This window comes from Schistocerca cancellata, chromosome 10, assembly GCF_023864275.1.
Source record: "Schistocerca cancellata isolate TAMUIC-IGC-003103 chromosome 10, iqSchCanc2.1, whole genome shotgun sequence".
NCBI classification, from domain to species: domain Eukaryota; kingdom Metazoa; phylum Arthropoda; class Insecta; order Orthoptera; family Acrididae; genus Schistocerca; species Schistocerca cancellata.
This window is the reverse complement of record NC_064635.1, coordinates 67,806,235-67,829,218: the sequence shown is the minus strand read 5'-3', so window position 1 is coordinate 67,829,218 and position 22,984 is coordinate 67,806,235. Positions and strand designations below refer to the sequence as shown.

Below are 22,984 nucleotides of genomic sequence, written 5' to 3'. Positions count from 1 at the left end.
AGTTGATCATGACTGGACGTGCACTAGCTTTTTGTCAATCCGTTTCAAAGCAAAAACTTTATTTGCTGATGCAAAAGTCAGTTCGCCTTTCGTCAGCACTGAATTTTTGAACTGTGGTGGCATGTTTTTCCTGTTTGGTTTTACAGCTCAAACTGAGTGGGTCTTCTTCTCCAATAGCTTTAGAAACAAAATGGGAGAACTATACCAATCATCCATGTATATTGCTCTCCATTCATCCAGTAAAGTCTCACACAAATCCAAAACATGTTTCTCACATTTTTTTGACTCAAGCCCTGTATAAATTTTGAAAATGTAACAGTATCCATTGTCAGATGAGCAGACTTTATATATTTTCAAACCAAATCTTGCCCTCTTTGATGGCTTGTACTGTACATTGGCCCTGAGTTTCATCAGACTCACATCGATGCAAAAATTTTTTCCAGGCTTGTATGCCCTCTGAAATATGTCAAGAAGAATAGTAATAACTGTTCTGACCTTCATCAGTTTGTCATCATATTCGCAGAATCAGTAGCAAAATGAAGATGGATTTGGTCTTCTTAAAGGTGTAGTTTTACTTAAAATAGGAGTCTGTACTATTTTTCTCTTTGACCAATTATTTTGTACAGAAGGTTTTTTTGATTGCAGAGTGCAAAGCGGACCTTCATCTCATCTACTGTCACAGGAAACCAGTGTGCTTTGTAAACCATTCTTCTCTGTTCTACATGTACAGCGTTTCTTTGACACTGACTCCCAGAAATGTGGAATCAAAAACTGATCATGTACATGGAATTCTGATGAGTTTTGACCTAGGGATCTGTTAATAGCAATGTTATCTCGCCCTCAGTGCTGCTCTTCATACTGTGAGGATTATTGCAAACATTATCCCAAATCCACTCATCAGTAATTGTCGATGTATCTGTTGCCAGCTCTACCACAGTGTCATGACTGTTGACAGAAAAATCTTCTTTGTCAACACAACCACTGTTGTCACTTGCTTCTGATTCTGTTTTTGGAATCTACTTCATCATCAGTATCACTCAAATCACTTTCTCCAAGAAATTGACATATTCTTTCAGCTTGGATTTCATATGGATCAGCCATGTTGTGCAACGGAATCTACAAAAACGTGCCAACTTTGCATTGTAATGTTTAGCTGCAGTTGAGCATTTCTGCTCGATTTAAAGGTTGAGGCAGCTGCTAATCTCTATTAACATGCTGCCTGAACTAAAAATTGGTAATGCAGTACATGCCTAACCACCACACAACAAGGTGATTTCATGGTGATGGCTGTACCCGTTATTGTAGGTAGCTCCACGTGAGTGCGATGACCCGTATACCCACTGTTTACAAGTAGGTTAATATTCACCAGCAGCTGGAACCTCATGGAATGTTTTGGCACAAATCAAAACACTTTCAGTGGCACACAGCTCACTGAGGGGTAATCATCAAATTTTAATTATCATTTCCAAAAAAATAAAGCTACTCAATTAATTATGACTTTTTTCTTTACAGGTACAAATCTGCGGTCGTGGTGAGCACAGAAGCATATGCCGCAATACAGTATGGTGCATCCTGTCTCCAATTCATCAGCGGGGTGTGCCATTTAGTATTGTGGCATTGGCCTCTGTGTGCACCAGGACTGAAACTTGTACCTGCAAACAAACAATTTTTCTCTCCAAAGTGAAAATCAAAACATTATGACTATCCTCGGTAGATGTAGCCTCAAGATATACCACCACTGAGTATGGACATCATTGTAATGTAAAATAATGAAAAGTTGAAGTGATCATCCTACTCGTTGCTACATTTACAGAACTAGTACTTCCAGTACACTGAAAACTCTTCTGATGCCTCCATTCTGTGTCTCGAATAAATTCTACGAGACAACTGTAATAAATGGTTATTTTTCTCTGTGCATGTATGAATGGGTAGGGGGTGGCTGGCAGTGGTGAAAAGTCTCGTTTGCTGCCTGGTGGCTATCCATTGTACGAGAGGTGTAAATTCCACATTCTCACCCTGTAGGAAGATCCTCTGTCAGGACCGTAGCCCTCCTCCACAGATTTGCTGCACAGATGCCTTGTGGCTCACATTTGTCGGTGTAGTGGCTGACACCCTGCCGAGATGGCAACTGTCTGTAGCTATTTCGGAACCACTCCTCATCTCTGTCGCCTCTTTTTGACCTCAAAACCTGCTACTTCACATGAGGGAAGAGGAAGAACCCACCAAGTGCCGTGTTGAGTGAAGCTGGAAGATGGGACCGAATTCAGTATTCCAAAGTGGCCCCTTATCTTGTTGCCTTCTGGAAATAAATCATTGGCACATTGTTACACTGTAAACAAGGTCCTCGAGACAGCTGCCCCTCTGTTTCTTCTAGCAATTGTGGTCAGGCAATTCTCCTTCAGTTTTTGGAGATAGCTGGAAACACATTTAGTGTCAAAAGTGCATCAGTACTATCATTCTTAAGCAGGAGCTCAACATACAAAGTAGTATCCAAAAGTTCTCAAAGTATCTTAATTAAAATTATTACTTTTTCTGCACCATCACTTTCAGAGTAGTCCGCTCAGGAGTGAGTACACGAATCCTATCATTTCCGCTCCTTTTAAAATGCACCATGTAAGTCTTTCTTTGTTAAAGTACTCTGTGATTCCTCTTATATCTGCTCCACTGTATCAAATGGTTGTTCATTCAACTCGATTTTCATTTTGTGGAAGAGGAAGAAATCACACAAAGACATATCTTGTTTTCAGTCGAAAATTCCTGAGCTATGTGGGCCACATGCTGTAAAAAAAAAGAAAAAATCAATAATGATTTAATATTACTCTTGCCTTTTAAAACTTTTCTTGGGCTGTTCCGCTGTGACTGTTCCTGCTTGGTTTCATGACTGTAACCGTAAACCTAACTTCTGCAACTTTTCACTGGCGACAACATTTTAGGTCATGTTGTAGCAGTTTCTTAACTTTCCTGCAGACTTCCACTCAGTGCTGCTTCTTGCTGCTTCTGATCACTTCATCACAATCCTTCCTATGTTCAATTCTGCTAAATGAATACATTTACATGTACCATAACTTATTCCCAAAGTGTTGTAGCAGTCTCAGACGGTGTGTACATGATCTTGCAGACTCATATCCCTCAAATTGTGGACATTTTTTGCTATGATGCCAGTTGACACCTCACTGAAACAGTCATCATCATCAGAGGCTGTTTGTGAAGTTCTAGTGCTGGTCGTTAGTCTCCATCTGACAAAGTGTTGTCTCCAAAAGCTCACTTCAACATTTTTTGCGTTTATGCAGTCATTTTTGTGGGTTTAAAACAAAACTACATGCAGAAAAGCTGCTCTTTAAGGTCAACCATTACAAAAACACAAACTCAGAGTTAAATGACAATAGGTATATCCCCAGTAACAACTAACCAAACCTCAGGACTCACAGCCACTTGCTACAGCAATTCAAGAGAGATGTACAGGGAGACACTGAGCTGTATTTCAGTGTACTTGTAGCCCTTGTGTGCAAATTTTATGTTTTGGGAACTTTTGGATACCACTTTGTGTGTGTGTGTGTGTGACACAATGCCTTTATTCATATTTTTTTGGTTCTAAATGTGACACAATATGCCTATTGCACAGTGCTTTCCAATAATAAATAAGTTAGAGACATTGCTATAAACACATGAAGTAATCAGAATCATGTGTGCTCGCAGGACGGAATGCGGCAAGTACGCTGCCTACTGCCAACGTGCCCTCGAGAGGACACTGCAGAATGGGGGTCGCGAAGCGAAGCCGTCTCGCATGGAAGTGCTGTCCATCCTGCTCAAGAACCCCTACCACCACTCGCTACCCCACGCCATCCCTGTGCACATGCTCAACGGCACATACCAGGTGAATGACCTACCGACCTCTGCCAGTGAAATTGTTCAGTGAACGTCACTGACAGAAAAAAAAAGTAACGTTTGACAGTAAGTAAAGTGAGTACATAGGCCAAACATATGTAATATTCTTTACCTACAGGTCGTAAGTTTTGATGGCTCAACTACGATTGAAGAATTTGTCGGTACGTTAAACCAGGAGATCGGATGTCGAGATGTCGCACATTCGGGATTCACACTCTTCAGCGATGACCCCATTGAAAAAGATCTGGAGCACTATGTGGACTTACAAGCCAAGGTAAAAGCAACTTTGTTTTTTTTCTTTACTTTTCTTCTTTACACCCACCAGTACCTCACCTCCTACCTTCTGAGCTTCACAGGAGGCCTCTGCATACCTTACAGGTTGAGCACTGTTGGAAGAAAGAAAATAGCTCAACCACAACATAAGGAATTTTCACTACAGAGCGAATGGCTAAGTCATTTATTCAAAAATAATCAGTTTTTGAAAATATAAGTAACTGGACAGATAAAACAAAACCAAGCAGCAGCAGGAGAACATGCATATAAAAGGTATTACAGTTTGCTAGCACCAAAAGCTAGCAAACTGTAGCACCAAAAGCTGCATCGCGATGTAGCTTGCTGTCCAGGTTTCGAGAGGGTGCGTTACTGGATGAGGTATCGAATATATTGCTTCCCCCTACTTATACCGCCCGAGGAGATCACGAATGTAAAATTAGAGAGATTCGAGCATGCACGGAGGCTTTCTGGCAGTCGTTCTTCCCGCAAACCATAAGCAACTGGAACAGGAAAAGGAGGTAATGACAGTGGCACGTAAAGTGTGCTCTGCCACACACTGTTGGGTGACTTGCGGAGTGTAAATGTAGATGTAGATGTAGCAAACTGTAATACCTTTTATATGTGTGTTCTGCTGCCATTGTGAGGTTTTTTTTTTTTTTTTTTTTTTTTTTTTTTTTTTTTTTTTTTTTTTTTTTTTTTAATCAATCTAATTACCTATAAGTCATTTCTCTGCAATATCATATCTACCAGAAGTTCTAACGAAAATTTAATGTACCAGGAAGCTTCAAATCTGCACACACTCTGTTGCAGATTGAAACTCCATTCCAGATTTTAACGTGTGTTTTATGTTTGCCTGTATGTAGCTTATGTTTAACTGTCAAGGTTATGCACGCTATAAACCACAAGACTGCATATTTTCATTTTTTGTTATTAAAGTTTGTGATTTTGTTGTATTTGTTTATTTTACAAATAGTTGTTGCACCCCTTCACATGTATGTCTTGTAGTTGTCACACAACTGATCTCTGCAATATCAATTATGCAGTTGTGCACTGATATCACAGATATGAGGGTAATCCCAAAAGTAAGGTCTCCTATTTTTTATAAGTACATAGACCTGTTTATTTCTACAATGGTTTACATCAGTTTACAGTTTGAACATTTAGCTATTTTTTGACATAATCACCATTTCTGTCGACACATTTTTGTAGACGTTGTGACAGTTTTTGTATGCACATGTGATACCAGCTCACCACCATGCTGTTCAGAAAGTTATGAACTGGAATGATTGTTGCTTGGTCTCAGGTGTAAAGTGGTATGCCCAGGTTTCATCACCTGTGACAACTGAGTGCAGAAAGTTGTCCTGTTCGGCTCCAAAGCGGTGAAGAAATGCGCGGGAAGCATCAGCTCGTTGCTGCATGTGATCCTCAGTCAGCATGCGTGGCACTCATCTTGCGCACACCTTCCGCTCATTCAATGTCTCCATTAAAATTCTGTGAGCGGTGCTTCAGGAAACCTCAGGAACCAATGTGCAGAGATCATCCAGGGTGATCCGGTGATCGTCACACACGCTTTGCTCAACCTTCAACACTGTCTCCTCAGAAATTGACGATCTCCCACTCCTTTGTTCATCGTGAATTTCGGTCCGACCAGCTGCAAAACTCTCTGCACTACTTATGAACATTTTTGACATCCATGCATGACTCACCATACACTTCCATCAATTGGCTATGGATTTCAATCGGTGCAGTGCCCTTTGTGTTCAAAAACTGCATAACTGTGTGCAATTCGCACTTGGCGGTAACATCCAACGGGAGCTCCATTCTCAATGGCTTCCAAGCCAAGACTGAGCACCTCAGCGCAGCGTGCACATGTTTACACACAGCGCGTGAAGCACTCTTCATAACAGTGTGACCAACTGCTACACAAACAGAGTTCTGTACTTATAAAAATGTAGGATATCTTACTTTTGGGATTACCCTCTTACATCAGGTACTCTCGTCTTCTGGTAATACTGTCTCCTCTACAGGAAATACAGGCTGTCACTGTTCCTCTGCTTGAATGTGAGTGGCATGTCAGTGGCACCCCATACTGGGGAGTCAGGGGCCAAGGAGAACTAAAGGTGTGGCAGTTGTCCCCTTAATCAATCAGTATGAGATGATGTCTCCCACTGAATCTGAAACTGAGCCAGTGATGCAAATTTCACTTGCTGTGAAACCTACTGTGTTCCTTGTCAAGAGAAGGCAAACACATAAGGGTAGGGATCAAGTAATTGTCAATGGTTCAGATGTGATGGTACCCATCAGGGAAAAAGCAGCAAGGGATGTGAAGAAACATCAGGTCCAGTCAGTGTGTATGACTAGATGCCTCATTCAACATGTTGAAGATGCTATTCTGGTATCCACCAAGATAACAGGATGCAATCTGATGTCAACTGTGGTGCAGATTGGAACAAATGATGCCTGTCTTCTGGGCACTGAGGCCATACTCTGATTATTCTAGCAACTGACAGAGGTCGAGTAGCCTCACGCATACAGTTTTGATGAAACAATCTGCAGTATTGTCTCGGAACTGATTGTGCTGCTCTGGTCAGGAATTGAGCAGAGGGCATTAACTAGAGGCTTTGTACATGTATGACAAGATATGTTCTGACTCCTTGCACTTACTCTGTAGAGTTGAGAATTGTAGTGCCCCCCTAAATGTGTCGGGCTGCTCTACACAGGGGAGGCTGCTACCGGTCACTGATAGTTTGTAGGGTCCAAACAAGATTTTTTTTAGATTAGTCGACTTTCATCTGGTCCAGATAATAGCAGCTATAAGACACTCAGAAGTATTAGTGCAAGAACCAAAGAAATGCCACCTTTGAAAGCAGGTCCCCTGCAGTGATATGAGCTTTTTGAAACCGTCTGTACGGTGTTGTAGGATGAGATCCCAAGTATCACACCCTGCAGGCATTCACCCTGGTGAGCCCTCGTTTGTGAGTAATTGAGAAAAAAAGGAAATTTACATGCTACACAGCAGCATTAAAAAGGTACTTTTGTGTTGACTCGTAGTGTGGTGTAGTGGATAGGCTAAACCCTTTGTGTGCAGAAGGCTGTGAGTTCAAATCCTGTGAGGAGTCTTAAATTTTTTATGTTGAAATGTTTATCGAAATTACTTCAATCACTATTTTTATTTAGTTAATTGTTTTAAATGTAATTTTTTATTTCAATTTCTTTGTCACATTGTTTTAATCATCATATGAATCTTTTCATTTTTTCTTAATACCATTTTTTCCACTCAGGATTTTGGTAAATGTGAATTTAATTACATGTATCTGTTACAACATTTAAATATTGGAAAATAGCAATACGTCAGTTAAAAAACAAAAGATGAAATAATCTATTTATATTGACTGAGTAGAGGTATCACAATGTGTTGCAATATGTGCGTTTTTTGGATGGTAATTGTCATAAAAACATTTAATAGATAGACTAAATTCCTTAAAACAAAATTCAAGTAAAATGAGGAATATAAATAATGAATACAGTAACAAGGACGAAAAAATAGGATAATAAAATGGAAACTAAATTGAAATTAAGTCACATAACTAATTAAAATCACATGAGTAAACATTTCAAGCAGAGAAACAATGGCAGGGATGAAAATGAGAGCAAATGAAGAAATTAATATGATGATTAAAATGATGTGACAAAAGAACAAAAGTAAAGCAGATTAGATTTAAATCAATTAATTGAATACAAATAATGATCAAAGTAATTTCGATAAAAATTTAAAAATAAAAAAAAAATTTAAATCACCTGATGATTTTTAAACTCACTACCTGCTGCAAGTAATGCTTTACACCATTCAGTACACCACACAACTAAACAACACAACATTACTTTTTTAATGCTACTGAGTGACACGCAAAGTTCTGAATTTTATTTTTCTTCATCAATTACTTGCAAACAAGAGCCAACCAGGATGAATAGCTGCAGGGTGTGATACCTGGGATCTACCTGTATAGATTGTTTCAAAAAGTGGATCCCACCACTGGGGATCTCTCCTTGTAAGTGTCAGTGTGAAGCATTAGGTACACAAAGCTGTGTGAGACTAAAAAAATGAAAGTAGGTAGCTTTGTTGTGTAAGCTAAGTGTTTATTAAGAAGGAGGAAGGCAACAAACTTACGGGGACTGTTGTTGTTTTCCTCAGTCTGAAGACTAGTTTGATACAGCTCTCCATGCTATAGTCAAAATGGTATAAGAAGATCCCCGACAGCTCACAGCACTGCTGCCAGCTTTCTTCTGCAAAGCATTGATGGTTGCAGCCACAAACAATAGCCATTGGTAGGGCTGTGACAACACTGAGGTTTTGCCATAGAGACATTTACAAAATTACGTTGTGTTATTGGCTGGCATAGGCCTGCAAAACTGCTGCGCCGTGCCTACTGCAACTGTCAGAGATCAACTTATGCCAACTTGACTGCATGAGGGGGGACCCAAAAATAACCAGAATGCTTGTTATCTTGCATTTTTATTGAACTCTACATTCACAGTTCTTTAGTTCGCTTCAAAGTATTGTCCACACATGTTAAAGCACTTGTCTCAATTCTTTTTTTTAATCTTGAGGCAGAGTACTGTTCAAAGACATTAGCATGTTTTCTTCGACATCATTCATGTCACTGAACTGCTTTCCTTTGAGAATTTGCTTCAGCTGTGGAAAAAAAAGTCAGGGCGGCAGATCAGGTGAGTAGGGTGGATGAGGCACAAGCACCCTGTCTCTCTCTCTCTCTCTCTGTCTCTCTCACTCTCTCTCTCTGTGTGGGTGTTTTTTTTCCCCCTGTGAACTGTTGGACCATCAGAGCTGTGTGGGTTGGAGCATTGTTGTGTTTGAGCAAGCAGTTCCCATTTTTCTGCAGTTCTAGCTGTTTTTGTCGCACAATCTCTCGTAATACTCATAACATATCCAGATAAAAATGTTGGTTCACTGTTGTGGGAGAACGAACTCCTTGTGTATAAAGCCATTGACATTAAAATAAAATTAAAAAGTCAAAAAATTATGTTTTCATATTGGATCATGCTTGACATGCTTTCTTGGGTTGTGGTGATGTTTGAGTTTCCACTGGCTTGACACTCACTTTGACTCTGGATCATACCCATACCACCAACTGTCATCCCCAGTCACATTTCTTTTAAGGAAATTTGGATGTTCTGTACTTCACTCTTCAAGTCGTGGCAGACATTCACGCAGTTTTCTCTTCGGTCTTTTGTGAGCTAAGTGAGGAACAAATTTTGCAGACATCCATCTCACATGCAAATCTTCAGTTAAAATTCGCTGGACTGCACTTCATGACACTTGTGTTTTCCCAGAAATTTGATCAATGGTCCTTCAATGATTTTCATCAATTACACATTTGATTGTGGCAATGTTTACATCATTTCTTCCTGTTGAAGGATGACCAGGGCATGGCATGTCTTCCATTGATATGTTGTCAGATTTAAAATAAGGAAACCACTTGTAGACCTGAGATTTCCCCAAGGCATCATCATTAAAGGCTTTCCAAAGCTTCCCAGTTGTCTCGGCTGCAGTTTTTCCTAACAGGAAACAGAGTTTCACACAGACTCCTTGCTTCTTCTTATCGGCCACATTATTAATAGCTGAAGGGCTGAAATAGGAACACAAACAACAGAGCACAACAAAGAAACCACTTAACTCTGACACCAGCTTACTGAGTGATGTGGGAGACTCCAAACTAACACCACCTTGCAGTACAATGTGTAACTGCAAAGTGTGCATGTGCAACAGATCAATTTCGATTATTGTTGGGTCGCCCCTCTAGTTTATCCTGTGTGAGCCTCTTCATCTTTGCATAATTGCTGCAACCTACAGCCATTTGAACCTTACTGGGGCAAAGCCATTGTCTCCCTCTGCAATTTTTACACCTCACATTTCCCTCTATTGCTAAATTTACAATGTGTCTTTTTCAGAGGAGCTTTTATTGCTATTCCCAGTGTGCCTTTTATGTCCCCTTTGCTTCAGCCATAATCTGTTATTTTACTGCTCAGAAAGCAAAGCTCACCTACTGCTTTTAGTGTCTTATTCCCTAATATAATTCTGTTAGCATCAGATGATTCAGTTTGACTATTACTGTTGGTTTACTTCTGTCCGTTACTTGGTGTCCTTTTCTGCTTGAACATTGTGCAGACTGAATAAAATGAGAGACGGCTACAAACCTGTTTCACTTCCTTCTCATACAGTAGCTGGATAGGTCTCTCTCACATCCCATGTACTAATGATTGTAACTGATTTAACCATTCGTTTTGACTTCTATTCCCAGTCAAGGTACTGTTTGCAATAACAATAAATAAGATCAGGGAGTGGAGGGAGGAGGAGGAGATGGATAGAGAAGGGGAGAGGAAATGGATATAAAGAAAGGGGAAAGGATTTGGATACACAGATGAGGGAGGAGGATGTGGATATAGAGAGCAGGGGGAAGGTGACAGACAGAGATTGGGGGGGAGTGGGGGACAGAAGGAGGAGGGAGAAGGAGAGGGATAGAGAGAAGGAGGTAGGAGGAGATTGGAATAAAGGACACGACTTACCGAAAGGCAGAAGCACTGTGTCATCAATACCTACACAAACAAAAGATACAGAGTTTGGCTAGCTTTCAGAATACACTTCCTGTGTTAAGCTCGTAGGACAAACACACACACACACACACACACACACACACACACACACACACACACACATGCACACGCACACACACACATGCACATGCACACTCATTCACATGCACACTCCTGTCTCTTCACATTGTGCACAGTCGACCGCAGTATGAAGCACAACTCAGATGCTTACTCCACTTTGTTTGCAGCTGTGTGACGTTATCTCCAAATGGGAGACGGCCCTCCGGGAGAAAGGGTCAGGCAAGTTCGAGAACACACGGGTGATCCGGCTGACTTACAAGAACCGGCTGTACTGGCGCTCGCAGGCGCGCACCGAGACAGAGAAAGAGCGGCTGCTGTTGTGCTACCAGGTGAACCTGCAGGCCGTGCAGGGCCGCTTCCCCCTCAGCCGCGAGCTCGCCCTCGAGCTGGCTGCCCTCATGGCACAGGTAAGTCGACTTGAACTGCTCTCTGCTCTGTACCTTGTCCTCTGTACTCCATCTGTATTCAGCAACTCGATATGACCAGTGCTCTAGATTATGTTTCAAGCACTCACCTGAAAAATGCAGAGCTCTCAGGTTTAACTCCTGGTCCAGCACACAGTTTTAATCTGTGAACATATCATTATCCATACTGTTCGACTGCTCTTCTGAGTCCTTTGCGGTCCCTGACAGAATTATGATAAAAGTGGCTAACCTCAACATTTTTATCTCTTCTTCCTGAACTTTAATTCATTTTCCAAACTTCTCTTTGGTTTCCATTATTGCTTGCTCCATGTAACCTCAGGGATAGGCAGCAGCCCTGTGTCAGACCCTTCTCAACAACTGCCTCTCTTTCATGTCCTTTGACTGTTGTGACTACAGTATGGTTTCTGTATAAGATGTAGATAAACTTGTGCTCTCTGTGTTTTATCCCTCCTGCATTCAGAATTTCAAAGGCCATTTTACATTCAGTCTATTTCCCTGAGATCAGCATCTACCAATATTTCCATTCTTTATTTATTTATTTCATTAATTTTACATGTCTAGTTCCATAGCACCAAATTGAGGAGCAAATCTTCATGGTCATGGAATATGTCAATACATGAACACACAACAGAAAAGTAATAATAGATAAAATAACATTTTTGTGAATCCTAAAAGGACGACAAACTATAAGTTTATATAAATACAATCAACAATGTAACACTGGAATTAGCTTAACTTTTCAAGGAACTCCTCAACAGAACAAAAGGAGTGATCCATGAGAAAAATCTTTCATTTAGATTTGAAATCGCGTGCATTACTGCTAAGATTTTTGAATTCTTGTGGTATCTTACTGAAAACTGATGCAGCACAATACTACATGCTTTTCTGCATAAGAGTCAAGGAGGTGCGATCCAAATTCAGATTGGATTTCTACCTAGTATTAACTGAGTGAAAGCTGCAAATTCTTGGAAATAAGCTAATACTGTTAACAAGAAATGACATTAAAGAATATATATATTGAGAGACCAATGTCAGGATACCCAGACTAATTAACAGGGTCGACAAGCGTTCGCAAACTTACACCACTTTTTGCCCAAACCACCCATTTCTGAGCCAAAAATAGCCTTCGAGAATGGGAAGGTTTACCCCAAAATATAATACCATACATCAGAGGCAAATGAAAATAAGCAAGGAAACTACTTTTCATGTTGAACCATCACTTACTTCAGAGCCCGTGGCTTGTGTTCTTGCGGTAGCGTTCTCGCGTCCCGCGCACGGGGTCCTGGGTTCGATTCCAGGTGGAGTTGGGGATTTTCTCTCCCTCAATATGACTGGGTGTTGTGTGACTTTCATCATCATTTCATCCTCATTCACTTGCAAGTTGCCGTAGTGGCGTTAAAGAACTTCTGGAGCGGCGGCCGAACCGCCCCGTGAGGGGTCTCCCGGCCACCAATGCCATACGCTCATTATTTTTACTTACTTCAGACACTGTTCTAATAGTAAAAATAACAGCATTAAGTCTTTGAACAAGATCCTGAACATTGGCTTTCCATGATGGTTTACTATCTATCTGAACACCTAGAAATCTGGACTGTTCAGTCTTACTAACCATATGCCCATTCTGTGTAATTAAAACATCCAGTTTTGTTGATTGTCTATTGGAAACTATAAAAACTGAGTTTTAATGTGATTTAGTGTTAGTTTGTTTTTTTATACTCCATGAATTTATGTCTTGAATTGCACTGTTTGAAACAATGCCAACATTGTACACAACGTCCTTTACTGCCAAGCTAGTGTCATGAGCAGACAGAAATATTTTAGAATCACCTGTAATATTAGAAGGAGTGACATTTGTATGAATAAGGAACAGGAGTAGCCCCAGTACTGATTTGTGGGGCAGCCCCCTCCCCCCATTTAACATGCCCCACTGGCACTTCACATTATAACCTTTTTCAGTGCTGTGGAGGCTGACCTTTTGCTGTCTGCTTTTAAAGTTAGAGGTAAACCAATTGTGAGCTACTCCCCATATTCCATAATGGTCTAACTTCTGGAGCAATATCTTGTGATAAACACATTAAAACACCTTATTTAAATAAAAAAAGATGCCTAGCATCTGACACCTTTTGTTTAATTCATCCAGTACCTCACTGAGAAGAGAGAATATAGCATTTTCAGTTTTTAAACCACTTCTAAAACCAGCAAATTACGTGAAATGAAATGATCAATTATGTCTCAATAATTAAATCTTATAAATTTTATCTCTGTATTTCAAATACCAATAGAAATTATTAAATTAAAAATAAGTGTACTACTGCTGACATGATTTTCACATTTATAAAAAGTGAAAAGAACTTGGCAAAAATGTGTTTGCAGATTGACTACGGCGAGTACAACTCTGACAAGACACGGGGCAGCGGGGGCGTCGGGGGTGCTGGTGGCGGGAACCTGCAGCAGGTGGTGTCGCAGGCACTCGACCGCTTCTACCCGTACCGCTACCGCGATGGCCTGTCCCCTGATGAGCTCAAGTAAGGAGCACTTAATGGCTCCAGTCTCTGAGATAAATTAGAGTTTTAGATGTGACAATATTATGAAAAGGATAGATTGCTACTCACTATATAGTGGAGATGTTGAGTCGCAGACAGGCACAACAAAAAGACTACTTAACACATAGCCTTTTGACCAGAAGGCCTCCTTCTGAAATAGACAGCATACGGACACATACATTCACTCAAATGCAGCTCACACCCACATGACCACTATCTCTGGTTGCTGGTGCCAGACTGCAAGCAACTGTGCATGATGGGAGCAGCAAACTGTGCATGATGGGAGAAGCAATCTTGGTGGCTGGGGTAAGGATGAGGCTGGGGCAGGGTGGAGGAGGGAGAGTTGGATGTGGGTGGGAGATGGTAAAGTGCCGTTTGTGGGAGCATACAGGGATGAGGTGGAGAGAGGGTAGGGCAGCTAGGTGCAGTTGGGAGGTGGGAGGGAGGGGGGAGTAACACAAAAGGAAAATGACTGTGGGCGTGATTGTGGAATAGAATGCTGAGGAGTGCTAGGGGGGACAGGAGAGTACAGGACAATGACCAACATAGGTTGAGGCTAGGAGGTTACAAGAATGTAGGATATATTGTAGGAAGAGTTCCTACCTATGCAGATCAGAAAAGCGGGAGTTGGTAGGAAGGATCCAGATGGCACACACTGTGAAGCAGTCATTGAAGTGAAGAACATTGTGCTGGGTGACGTGCTTAGCCACTGGGTGGTCCAACTGTCTCTTGGCCACTTTTTGTTGGTGGCCATTCATGCCATCAGACAGCTTCTCATGACCATGTAGAACACAGCACAGTGGTTGTAGCATAGCTGGTAGATCACACGACTGTTTTCAGAGGTAGCCCTGCTTTTTATAGGATATGTGATGCTTGTGACCGGACTAAAGTAGGTGGTGGTAGGAGATGTATCAGGCGGGTATTGCATCTAGCTCTATTACAGGGATATGAAGAGGTTGGCACAGGAGAGAAATTCGTGATGGGACACAGCAAACAAGTCAGAAGACTGATGACTAAAAAACAACAACAACAACAACAACAATAATAATAATAATAATAATAATTAGCCATGAGGCAGGGGGTTGGGAGCAGGAGTTGAGCAGGGATGGATGAGGATATTGTGCAGGTTTGGTAGCTGGTGGAGTACCATTGTGGGTGGGTTAGAGAAGATAGTGGGTGGGATATTCCTCATTTCCGGGTATGATGAGAGGTAGTCAAAACCCTGAAGGAGAATGTGATTCAGTTGCTCCAATCCTGGGTGGATGTGGATTTCATGTTGTTCAACACAGTGAGAAATGCAGGGTGTTCATAATTTTTTTAATGTTAATAACTTCACAACCTCACTAGATAATGACATATTGGTTTGTATCACATGACTGTGTACCTCACAAAGTTTTGCTGTCTCATTAATACACACCAATATGTGCATTGCTATTGGCTCAGACAATGTCCAGTCGGTATTTGATTTCTCTCCACATATGCTCCAGGAACTTGAAGGAGACACATTCAAATGCAATACTTCAAGTCCTGTAGGTCTTAACCTAGGTTTGGTACACTTGATCCTTTAAAATCCACATACAAAGAAGTCTAGTGGTGTGAGGACAGGCAATCCCGACAGCCACCAAATCAGATCATCGCCTCCAGTTCACATATCTAGAAAGCTTCCATCTAGAATGTGCAGGTAAACATCACTGTTGATGCAAGAATAACTGAAAAAGAATGGACCAGTTGGATGCAGTTGTTTATAAATCTGCACCACACTTTCTCAGAACCAAGAAATCATCATTCTGGTAATGGAGGGAAGTGCGGGCTGTAAAAATTGTAGACAGAGAGCAAGAGACGAATACAGTAAGTAGGTTCAAATGGATGCAGGTTGCAGTAGGTAGTCAAAGATTAAGAGACTTGCACGGGATAGAGTATAATGGAGAGCTGCATCAAACCGGTCTGCAGACTGAAGATCTCAGTAACAACAACTGCAGTAACTTATTTTATCAAAAGCTTTTAAATGCTTAAAAAAATCACTCCATTAAAAAAAGAAAAGAAAAATCTTGTTTCATATCTTGGTTGTTATAAGAGCTAAGAGTATTACAAATACAGGGTTATTACAAACGATTGAAGATTTCACAGCTCTACAATAACTTTATTATTTGAGATATTTTCACAATGCTTTGCACACACATACAAAAACTCAAAAAGTTTTTTTAGGCATTCACAAATGTTCGATATGTGCCCCTTTAGTGATTCGGCACACATCAAGCCGATAATCAAGTTCCTCCCACACTCGGCGCAGCATGTCCCCATCAATGAGTTCGAAAGCATCGTTGATGCAAGCTTGCAGTTCTGGCACGTTTCTTGGTAGAGGAGGTTTAAACACTGAATCTTTCACATGACCCCACAGAAAGAAATCGCATGGGGTTAAGTCGGGAGAGCGTGGAGGCCATGACATGAATTGCTGATCATGATCTCCACCATGACCGATCCATCGGTTTTCCAATCTCCTGTTTAAGAAATGCCGAACATCATGATGGGAGTGCGGTGGAGCACCATCCTGTTGAAAGATGAAGTCGGCGCTGTCGGTCTCCAGTTGTGGCATGAGCCAATTTTCCAGCATGTCCAGATACACGTGTCCTGTAACGTTTTTTTCGCAGAAGAAAAAGGGGCCGTAAACTTTAAACCGTGAGATTGCACGAAACACGTTAACTTCTGGTGAATTGCCAATTTGCTGCATGAATGCGTGAGGATTCTCTACTGCCCAGATTCGCACATTGTGTCTGTTCACTTCACCATTAAGAAAATATGTTGCTTCATTACTGAAAACAAGTTTCGCACTGAACGCATCCTCTTCCATGAGCTGTTGCAACCGCGCCGAAATTTCAAAGCGTTTGACTTTGTCATCGGGTGTCAGGGCTTGTAGCAATTGTAAACGGTAAGGCTTCTGCTTTAGCCTTTTCCATAAGATTTTCCAAACCGTCGGCTGTGGTAGGTTTAGCTCCCTGCTTGCTTTATTCGTCGACTTCCGCGGGCTACCCGTGAAACTTGCCCGCACGCGTTCAACCGTTTCTTCGCTCACTGCAGGCCGACCCGTTGATTTCCCCTTACAGAGGCATCCAGAAGCTTTAAACTGCGCATACCATCGCCGAATGGAGTTAGCAGTTGGTGGATCTTTGTTGAACTTCGTCCTGAAATGTCGTTTCACTGTTATGACTGACTGATGTGAGTGCATGTCAAGCACGACATACGCTTTCTCGGCTCCTGTTGCCATTTTGTCTCACTGCGCTCTCGAGCGCTCTGGCGGCAGAAACCTGAAGTGCGGCTTCAGCCGAACAAAACTTTATGAGTTTTTCTACATATCTGTAGTGTGTCGTGACCAAATGTCAATGAATGGAGCTACAGTGAATTTATGAAATCACTTCAATCATTTGTAATAGCCCTGTATAATCGATTTACATGCTCCTCTGCATACTATTATGTGCCAAAAACCTCATTTCAACATCTTGAACCAATCATGAAATAAAAGAGGTGCAAATTTCAGATGATTCACCATCTATACAGGGCTGTTTGCCACTTCTGGTATACAACTGCGACATCACATGGTACCATAACCACCAATTCCTTCACAAGATTGTGTTCAGCACACCCGAAGTTGAGCACTTCGTTATGGCATCACATAACGCAAGTCTCGCACACAGTGAACGAGGCAGGCACTGCAGTCCGGCACATCCACATATGGACGTGAGCCCCGTAATGAGTAATTGCGCCTCTTCTCTTCCTCAAGATGGCCACAGTTAGCATCAGTGATGTTACTTTTCTGTGCCTGCAGAGCTTAAGTTTCACTGGAAAAATAGGAATTTGTTTTGAAAGTTTTAAATGTCATACTACATATGAATACGACTACTGGCACCACTAGTGTCATATCATTTTGTGATGAGATTCTTTCCTGCCTTTCTGTGCACTTTCACTGATTTGTTTTCAAAATGCTTATGATTTACCTTTCTGCAAACAGTACTGCATAGTGCTTAAAGAATGGCACCATGGAACCACCAAAAGCTGCTATAAAGTATACTGTAAGCAGCTGAATGATTGAATTCGAGTCACAGATTAACACTACAGTGGCTTAAAGGAAGGCTCTTGAATGTCAAATGCATAATTGTTTTGATTTGCAACATCTGTCACTTGCATGCACCTTGATACTGTGCTGGTGAAACACTGCACATGACAGTTGATGTTATGTCAAGGCAGGTTGGCTATATTTCATTAGCGATGTTGCAACAGCAGCCTCTATACACATAGCAGATGATTTGGATATCTGTTCCCTCTCGTAAATGTAACACTGTATATGAGAATGTGTTTTTGAGTTGCTACCACAATGACTGCAAATGAACATCTGCATAATACTGAAGGTATAAGTACAACAAAGCACATACTTTCAATAACAAAGCAAATAAATAGAGTAAATTATCATTTGATGATGACCGATATCTTGAAAACAATACGGTACCAAGTTTACAAAATAAATAATAGTAGAGATTGTAACTTCTTGCTTTACATTTTACAATAACAGTGAAGCAATAAAGATATTCATAGTTTTAGTCACCATTTTATGGCAACATGGCGCAATTCCATCCAGCTCCCTGTCTTCACTGTTGTCAGAATGAGCATCAAAACTGTCTTCATTATTGTCATCATCAAGACAGACCATTAGCTGTTTATGGTCACTGATAATGCCATCCGTTGTCTGTGCTGCTCGAATAAGTATTTCATTGTGCCTGATCTTTTTCCTCCATGATGCTGCATCCACATTTACAATAACATCATGCGACAGCCTTTCCACCTCTGCCATTGTAAAGGACCTGTTATCATTCCTTATTTACATCTTCACATCAGTCGATACTAATGTGATGGAGTTGAAATGGCAGTGATATGGTGCCAGCCTTATTACAATATGATGCTGCTCTACTGTGATTTCATGTACTACATATGTAGAAAACATAGGCTTACTTTCTTTAATGAGCGAGTACAACAGAAGCTTCATCATTATCATATCTTCAGTCAATAATTCATGCCTGTAACCACTGCACCATAACTTCTTTGCAGTCATTTGTGGTTGGGAATTTCTTCAGTATAACTGAATGATGTGGAGCATTACAATTGTTATAGGGATGGGGAACTGTTTTAACAGGTTCCTGAACCACTTAACAAACTGTGTGTAGTCCATGTCTTCATGGTAATTGCCTGTCCTTTTGGACCAAGAAACTAAAAGTGCATCAGCAACAAAACCACTGGAAGAACCTGCATGGACCACAATTAATCTTTCTCCTCTTCCCTTCAGCTGATGACCACTACTGCTTGGAGTGCCATCCATCCAGCATTTACTTACAGCTTTCCTGGCATTAGCCCACATTCTGTCTAGTGTATTATGGAACAAATGTCCTCACTCAGAATGTTGTGCAAGAATATGCTTTGAGCCATTACAATATGTGCCATTTGTAACAGGACTTTGCATCTGTCTAGTGCTTTAGAAACAAAACACATGTTTTTCAGTAAAAATTTTAGTGATGTTTTCCCACCCCTGAAATGTTCACTTTCTTTTAACAACACTAGCAACTTTGCTACGGTATGATACCCTTTTCTGCTGTAGTAACATAAACATTCCTGTGAACTTCATCAATCTAGAAATAAACTAAGTTGGTAACAGGGTAAGGCTGCTTTTTATTCTTTCCAGGAGTTGCTAAAAATACATTATCTGATCCACACGCCTCGGAATCATAGTGGCTCATGTCTACATCTTCCAACTTTTGCAGTAACATTCCCTTACTACTGTTCTTGCACTAATTCCAAGAGTTTCTGATGTGTGTTTCACTACTTTGTTGGTAGGAACTGATGGCTGTCCCTGAATACTTATGTATTATTTATCCTGCTCGTAAAACTTATAAGTTCTCAATAGTAACTTTAGCGCTCAGCTGTTCAGTGGCACACCTCAACATGAAGGATTGTCACTGGGCAAATGAACTCTTTTCTGTGGCATTTTTCAGGTATTAGAATTTCCTAAAGCACAGAACAATGCAAGCACACTGTAGACACCAACCACAATGCCACATGTACACAGAAAACAAAGCAGGAAATGCAGACGCTTTGATGTCACAACCAGAAGCAATTACTGTGCTGCGATTGGTTTGTGCCATATACCTAGCACCTCATGCTTCTCATTCTTCACTTGTTAAACTGTTATGATGTCAACTTGAGACACATATGTCAAGTGCAAAGCTTCAGCCGCCTCGTTATACTGTTTTATACATTTTTAATCACTCATTGAGTCCAAAAATTAACAGTCTGTTGCAGTGTTCAGCATTGTCCCTGTCAAAGCTGCATCATGATCTTTATATTGTTGTGTTAATCTGTGACTTAAAGACTGAAAGTGGTTGCCAGTCAATAAAATTTCACTTGCTTCAATGGCCTAGTGCAAGTCTTTCAATTGGATACCTCTTCAGTGACTTGCATCTCCTTAGTTTTATTGAATCAAGGAAAGGAGGCCTACATTTTAACATGGAATCCAAACCACGTGTTGTTCTTGACATTTTTTCACATTGCAATGAGGTGGAGGCTAGATTAAAGCCAGACTGAATATTTTGGCAATCCTACCGGTATTCGACCTTGCGACCTCTCGGTTTCTAGGCGCATGTTTCATTAATAGACCACCAGGTCTGACATCAGTCAATAAATGTACATTGAAACAGGTTCTGGCAGTTCCATGATGTTGTTCTCTAAGATTTGAAATAATAAGCTACTGTATATATGGAACATGACACGGTACAATTATACACACTGTAACTTTTACTCAGAAACACATTGTGATGAGGAAGATTTTGCTACAGGAATCTCTGGGATTGCAGGGAGCTGCAGGACGTGCTGGCGGAGAAGTGGTCGTCACTGCGTGGGCGCACGGTGCTCGACTGCGTGCGGATCTACCTGACGTGCACACGCAAGTGGTCGCTGTTCGGGGCGTCGCTGTTCCAGGCGCGACTTCGCGCACCTGTGCCGCTGCCCCCAGAATCCACGACTGCCGCCATGCCAGAAGTGGGTGCTCCCCTGTGGATAGCTGCGGCCGAGGACGGTGTATCGCTGCTCGAGCTGAGCACCATGTCACCCCTCGTCAAGTACCCGTATGCTCAGGTTAGCTGACTGTCCCGTACCTTCCTACGGTGTCAAATGTGTGAGCTGGTTGACAAGAATAATGCTTTTAATGAGGTTACAATTTGCTTCAAGGATTTTAGTTTACATTGACAATATCGTATCACTCGGTGAAACTCTCTCTCTCTGACACACCCACCCACCCACCCACACACACACATACACACACACACACACACACGTGCACATGCACAGAGGGGTGGGAGGGGGTTGGGGAGGGGGAGAGAGAGGGGGGGGATGGTATTTACGGTTAGTTATTAGAGTGGACTATTTAAGATGAATTGTGAAATACACAGCTACAGTGCCAGAAGGGAAAGTGATTTCCGTATAGACTATGGTCCAGGATGGGGTTTTATTCTTGGGCGCAAGCAAAAGTCTATTACAGGTTGTTGGTAGACATCAGACAGGAAGTTGAAAAATTCACTTGCCCCTCGCTATTAACATTCCCCCAACCTTTATCTCTTTTATTGCTGAGAAAGGAAGAATAACTTTTCACTATTAAATATATTTATCTGCAGTGCTGGAATTTGTCTCCAGAGGGTAAAAACTGGAGAACTGTTCTGTCTGTTTGTAACAATGTGTCAAATATAGAAGTTAAAAATTAATAATAGCAATATTTTACATTAATGATGCATGTAAACAATTGACTGTCTAGCTGCTGAACTTATAAAACTTTCATCAAGGAAAAAGGAATGTGAAGGGCAGGGAAGAGAAAGAAAAAGAAAATTGCACAAACGTTGACCAGGGTCTACGTAAATTCTGAAACGTTGAATCTCTCTTGATCCACACACTGGCTGATTCTTTCTTGTGGGCATTGCCTGTACATTTTATCCTTTGTGTTTCCTGCTTCCTAACATTACCTCCATCAGCCCTCCATTTTTTTATGTCCCAATCACTTTCAGAATTTGAACTAGATCCTTCGCTTCTGAATTCAGTATTGTTGTTAGCATCTAAATGAAAATTCACTTGAGGAAACTATAATTTATGAGACAAGACTCTGGCCAGTACTTACCAAGTACTGTCAGTAGGCAGCTAGACAATCAACTGTATTTCTCCAGTTTGTGTAAAAAATAGAAATATGTGATTATCTGCTAATAGGGTTGACAAGTCATGGCAGAACAGTTGCAGAAATTTCCCTGCTAGAGCTCTCTTTGTGATTTTTTTTTTTAATAAATTGGTTAAAATGAGTGTGCTGTTATCATAATTATGAATTAAATGTTTTTAGGTTGTCACATTTGGAGGCTGCCAGGACGACTTCATGCTTGTCGTCGGATCTGACGAATCTGGAGGGGGAGCTTCTCAAAAGATGCTTTTTGCTCTTAGCAAACCAAAGGTAACATATACTATTTTTTCAATGGAATTACTTTCTGTTTCTTAACTCTGTGAAGTGTCTGTGAACAGCAGTTTGATTTAATTTGTAAGAGTCACTGAAATTGGCCTTGTCAGTCTTTGTACGGATGATTGTCTTATAACATTAGGAAAAAAAATGACACAGCCTTTACTAGAGATTTCTCTGTTCAAATCACCTATGGATGAAATGTCAGGAACAATAAAGTTTTATGGACTATGGCTACTTGATAGCAACTCTAACTGTACTATCATAATGACAAAAGTGGCAATAAATCTGATATTTGAGTTGCAGTACTAATTTGGTACAGGAAAACTGAGAGTGTTAGCAATATTAATGAACTGTTTGTCATGTTGTGTTACTGTTTTTTGACTTGGAACTGTGTCCTTCACTATGACATGTTCCATAAAAATTGACCAGCTCAATGGTTGTGGACAAATATATGGTCTAGGAAATTGATACCCTACTAGTTGTTCTCAGCAATGCATTTAACTAGGTGAGTCATCAGATTCTAATATATACACTGTGATAGTCCTAGTAACAGAATCTTACCTTGGCAGTAGGAAGCAGAAGGCGCTATTAGAGTTCTGGATTCCAATGGTCTACTGAATTTTCTGTGCTCAGACCCTTAC

General features: G+C 41.0%; 1 protein-coding gene across 1 annotated transcript in view; it reads left to right on the top strand.

Annotated features, from left to right (window-relative positions):
- The window catches only part of LOC126106408 (uncharacterized protein CG43867), a 429,676-nt gene that overhangs the window by 380,891 nt on the left and 25,801 nt on the right, over nt 1-22,984 (top strand). The window contains exons 18-23 of the mRNA XM_049912680.1: nt 3,697-3,874; nt 4,004-4,159; nt 11,016-11,255; nt 13,647-13,798; nt 20,707-20,986; nt 22,230-22,337. Of these exons, the coding sequence (XP_049768637.1) occupies nt 3,697-3,874; nt 4,004-4,159; nt 11,016-11,255; nt 13,647-13,798; nt 20,707-20,986; nt 22,230-22,337 (1,114 nt within the window). The remainder of the gene's footprint in view (nt 1-3,696; nt 3,875-4,003; nt 4,160-11,015; nt 11,256-13,646; nt 13,799-20,706; nt 20,987-22,229; nt 22,338-22,984) is intronic.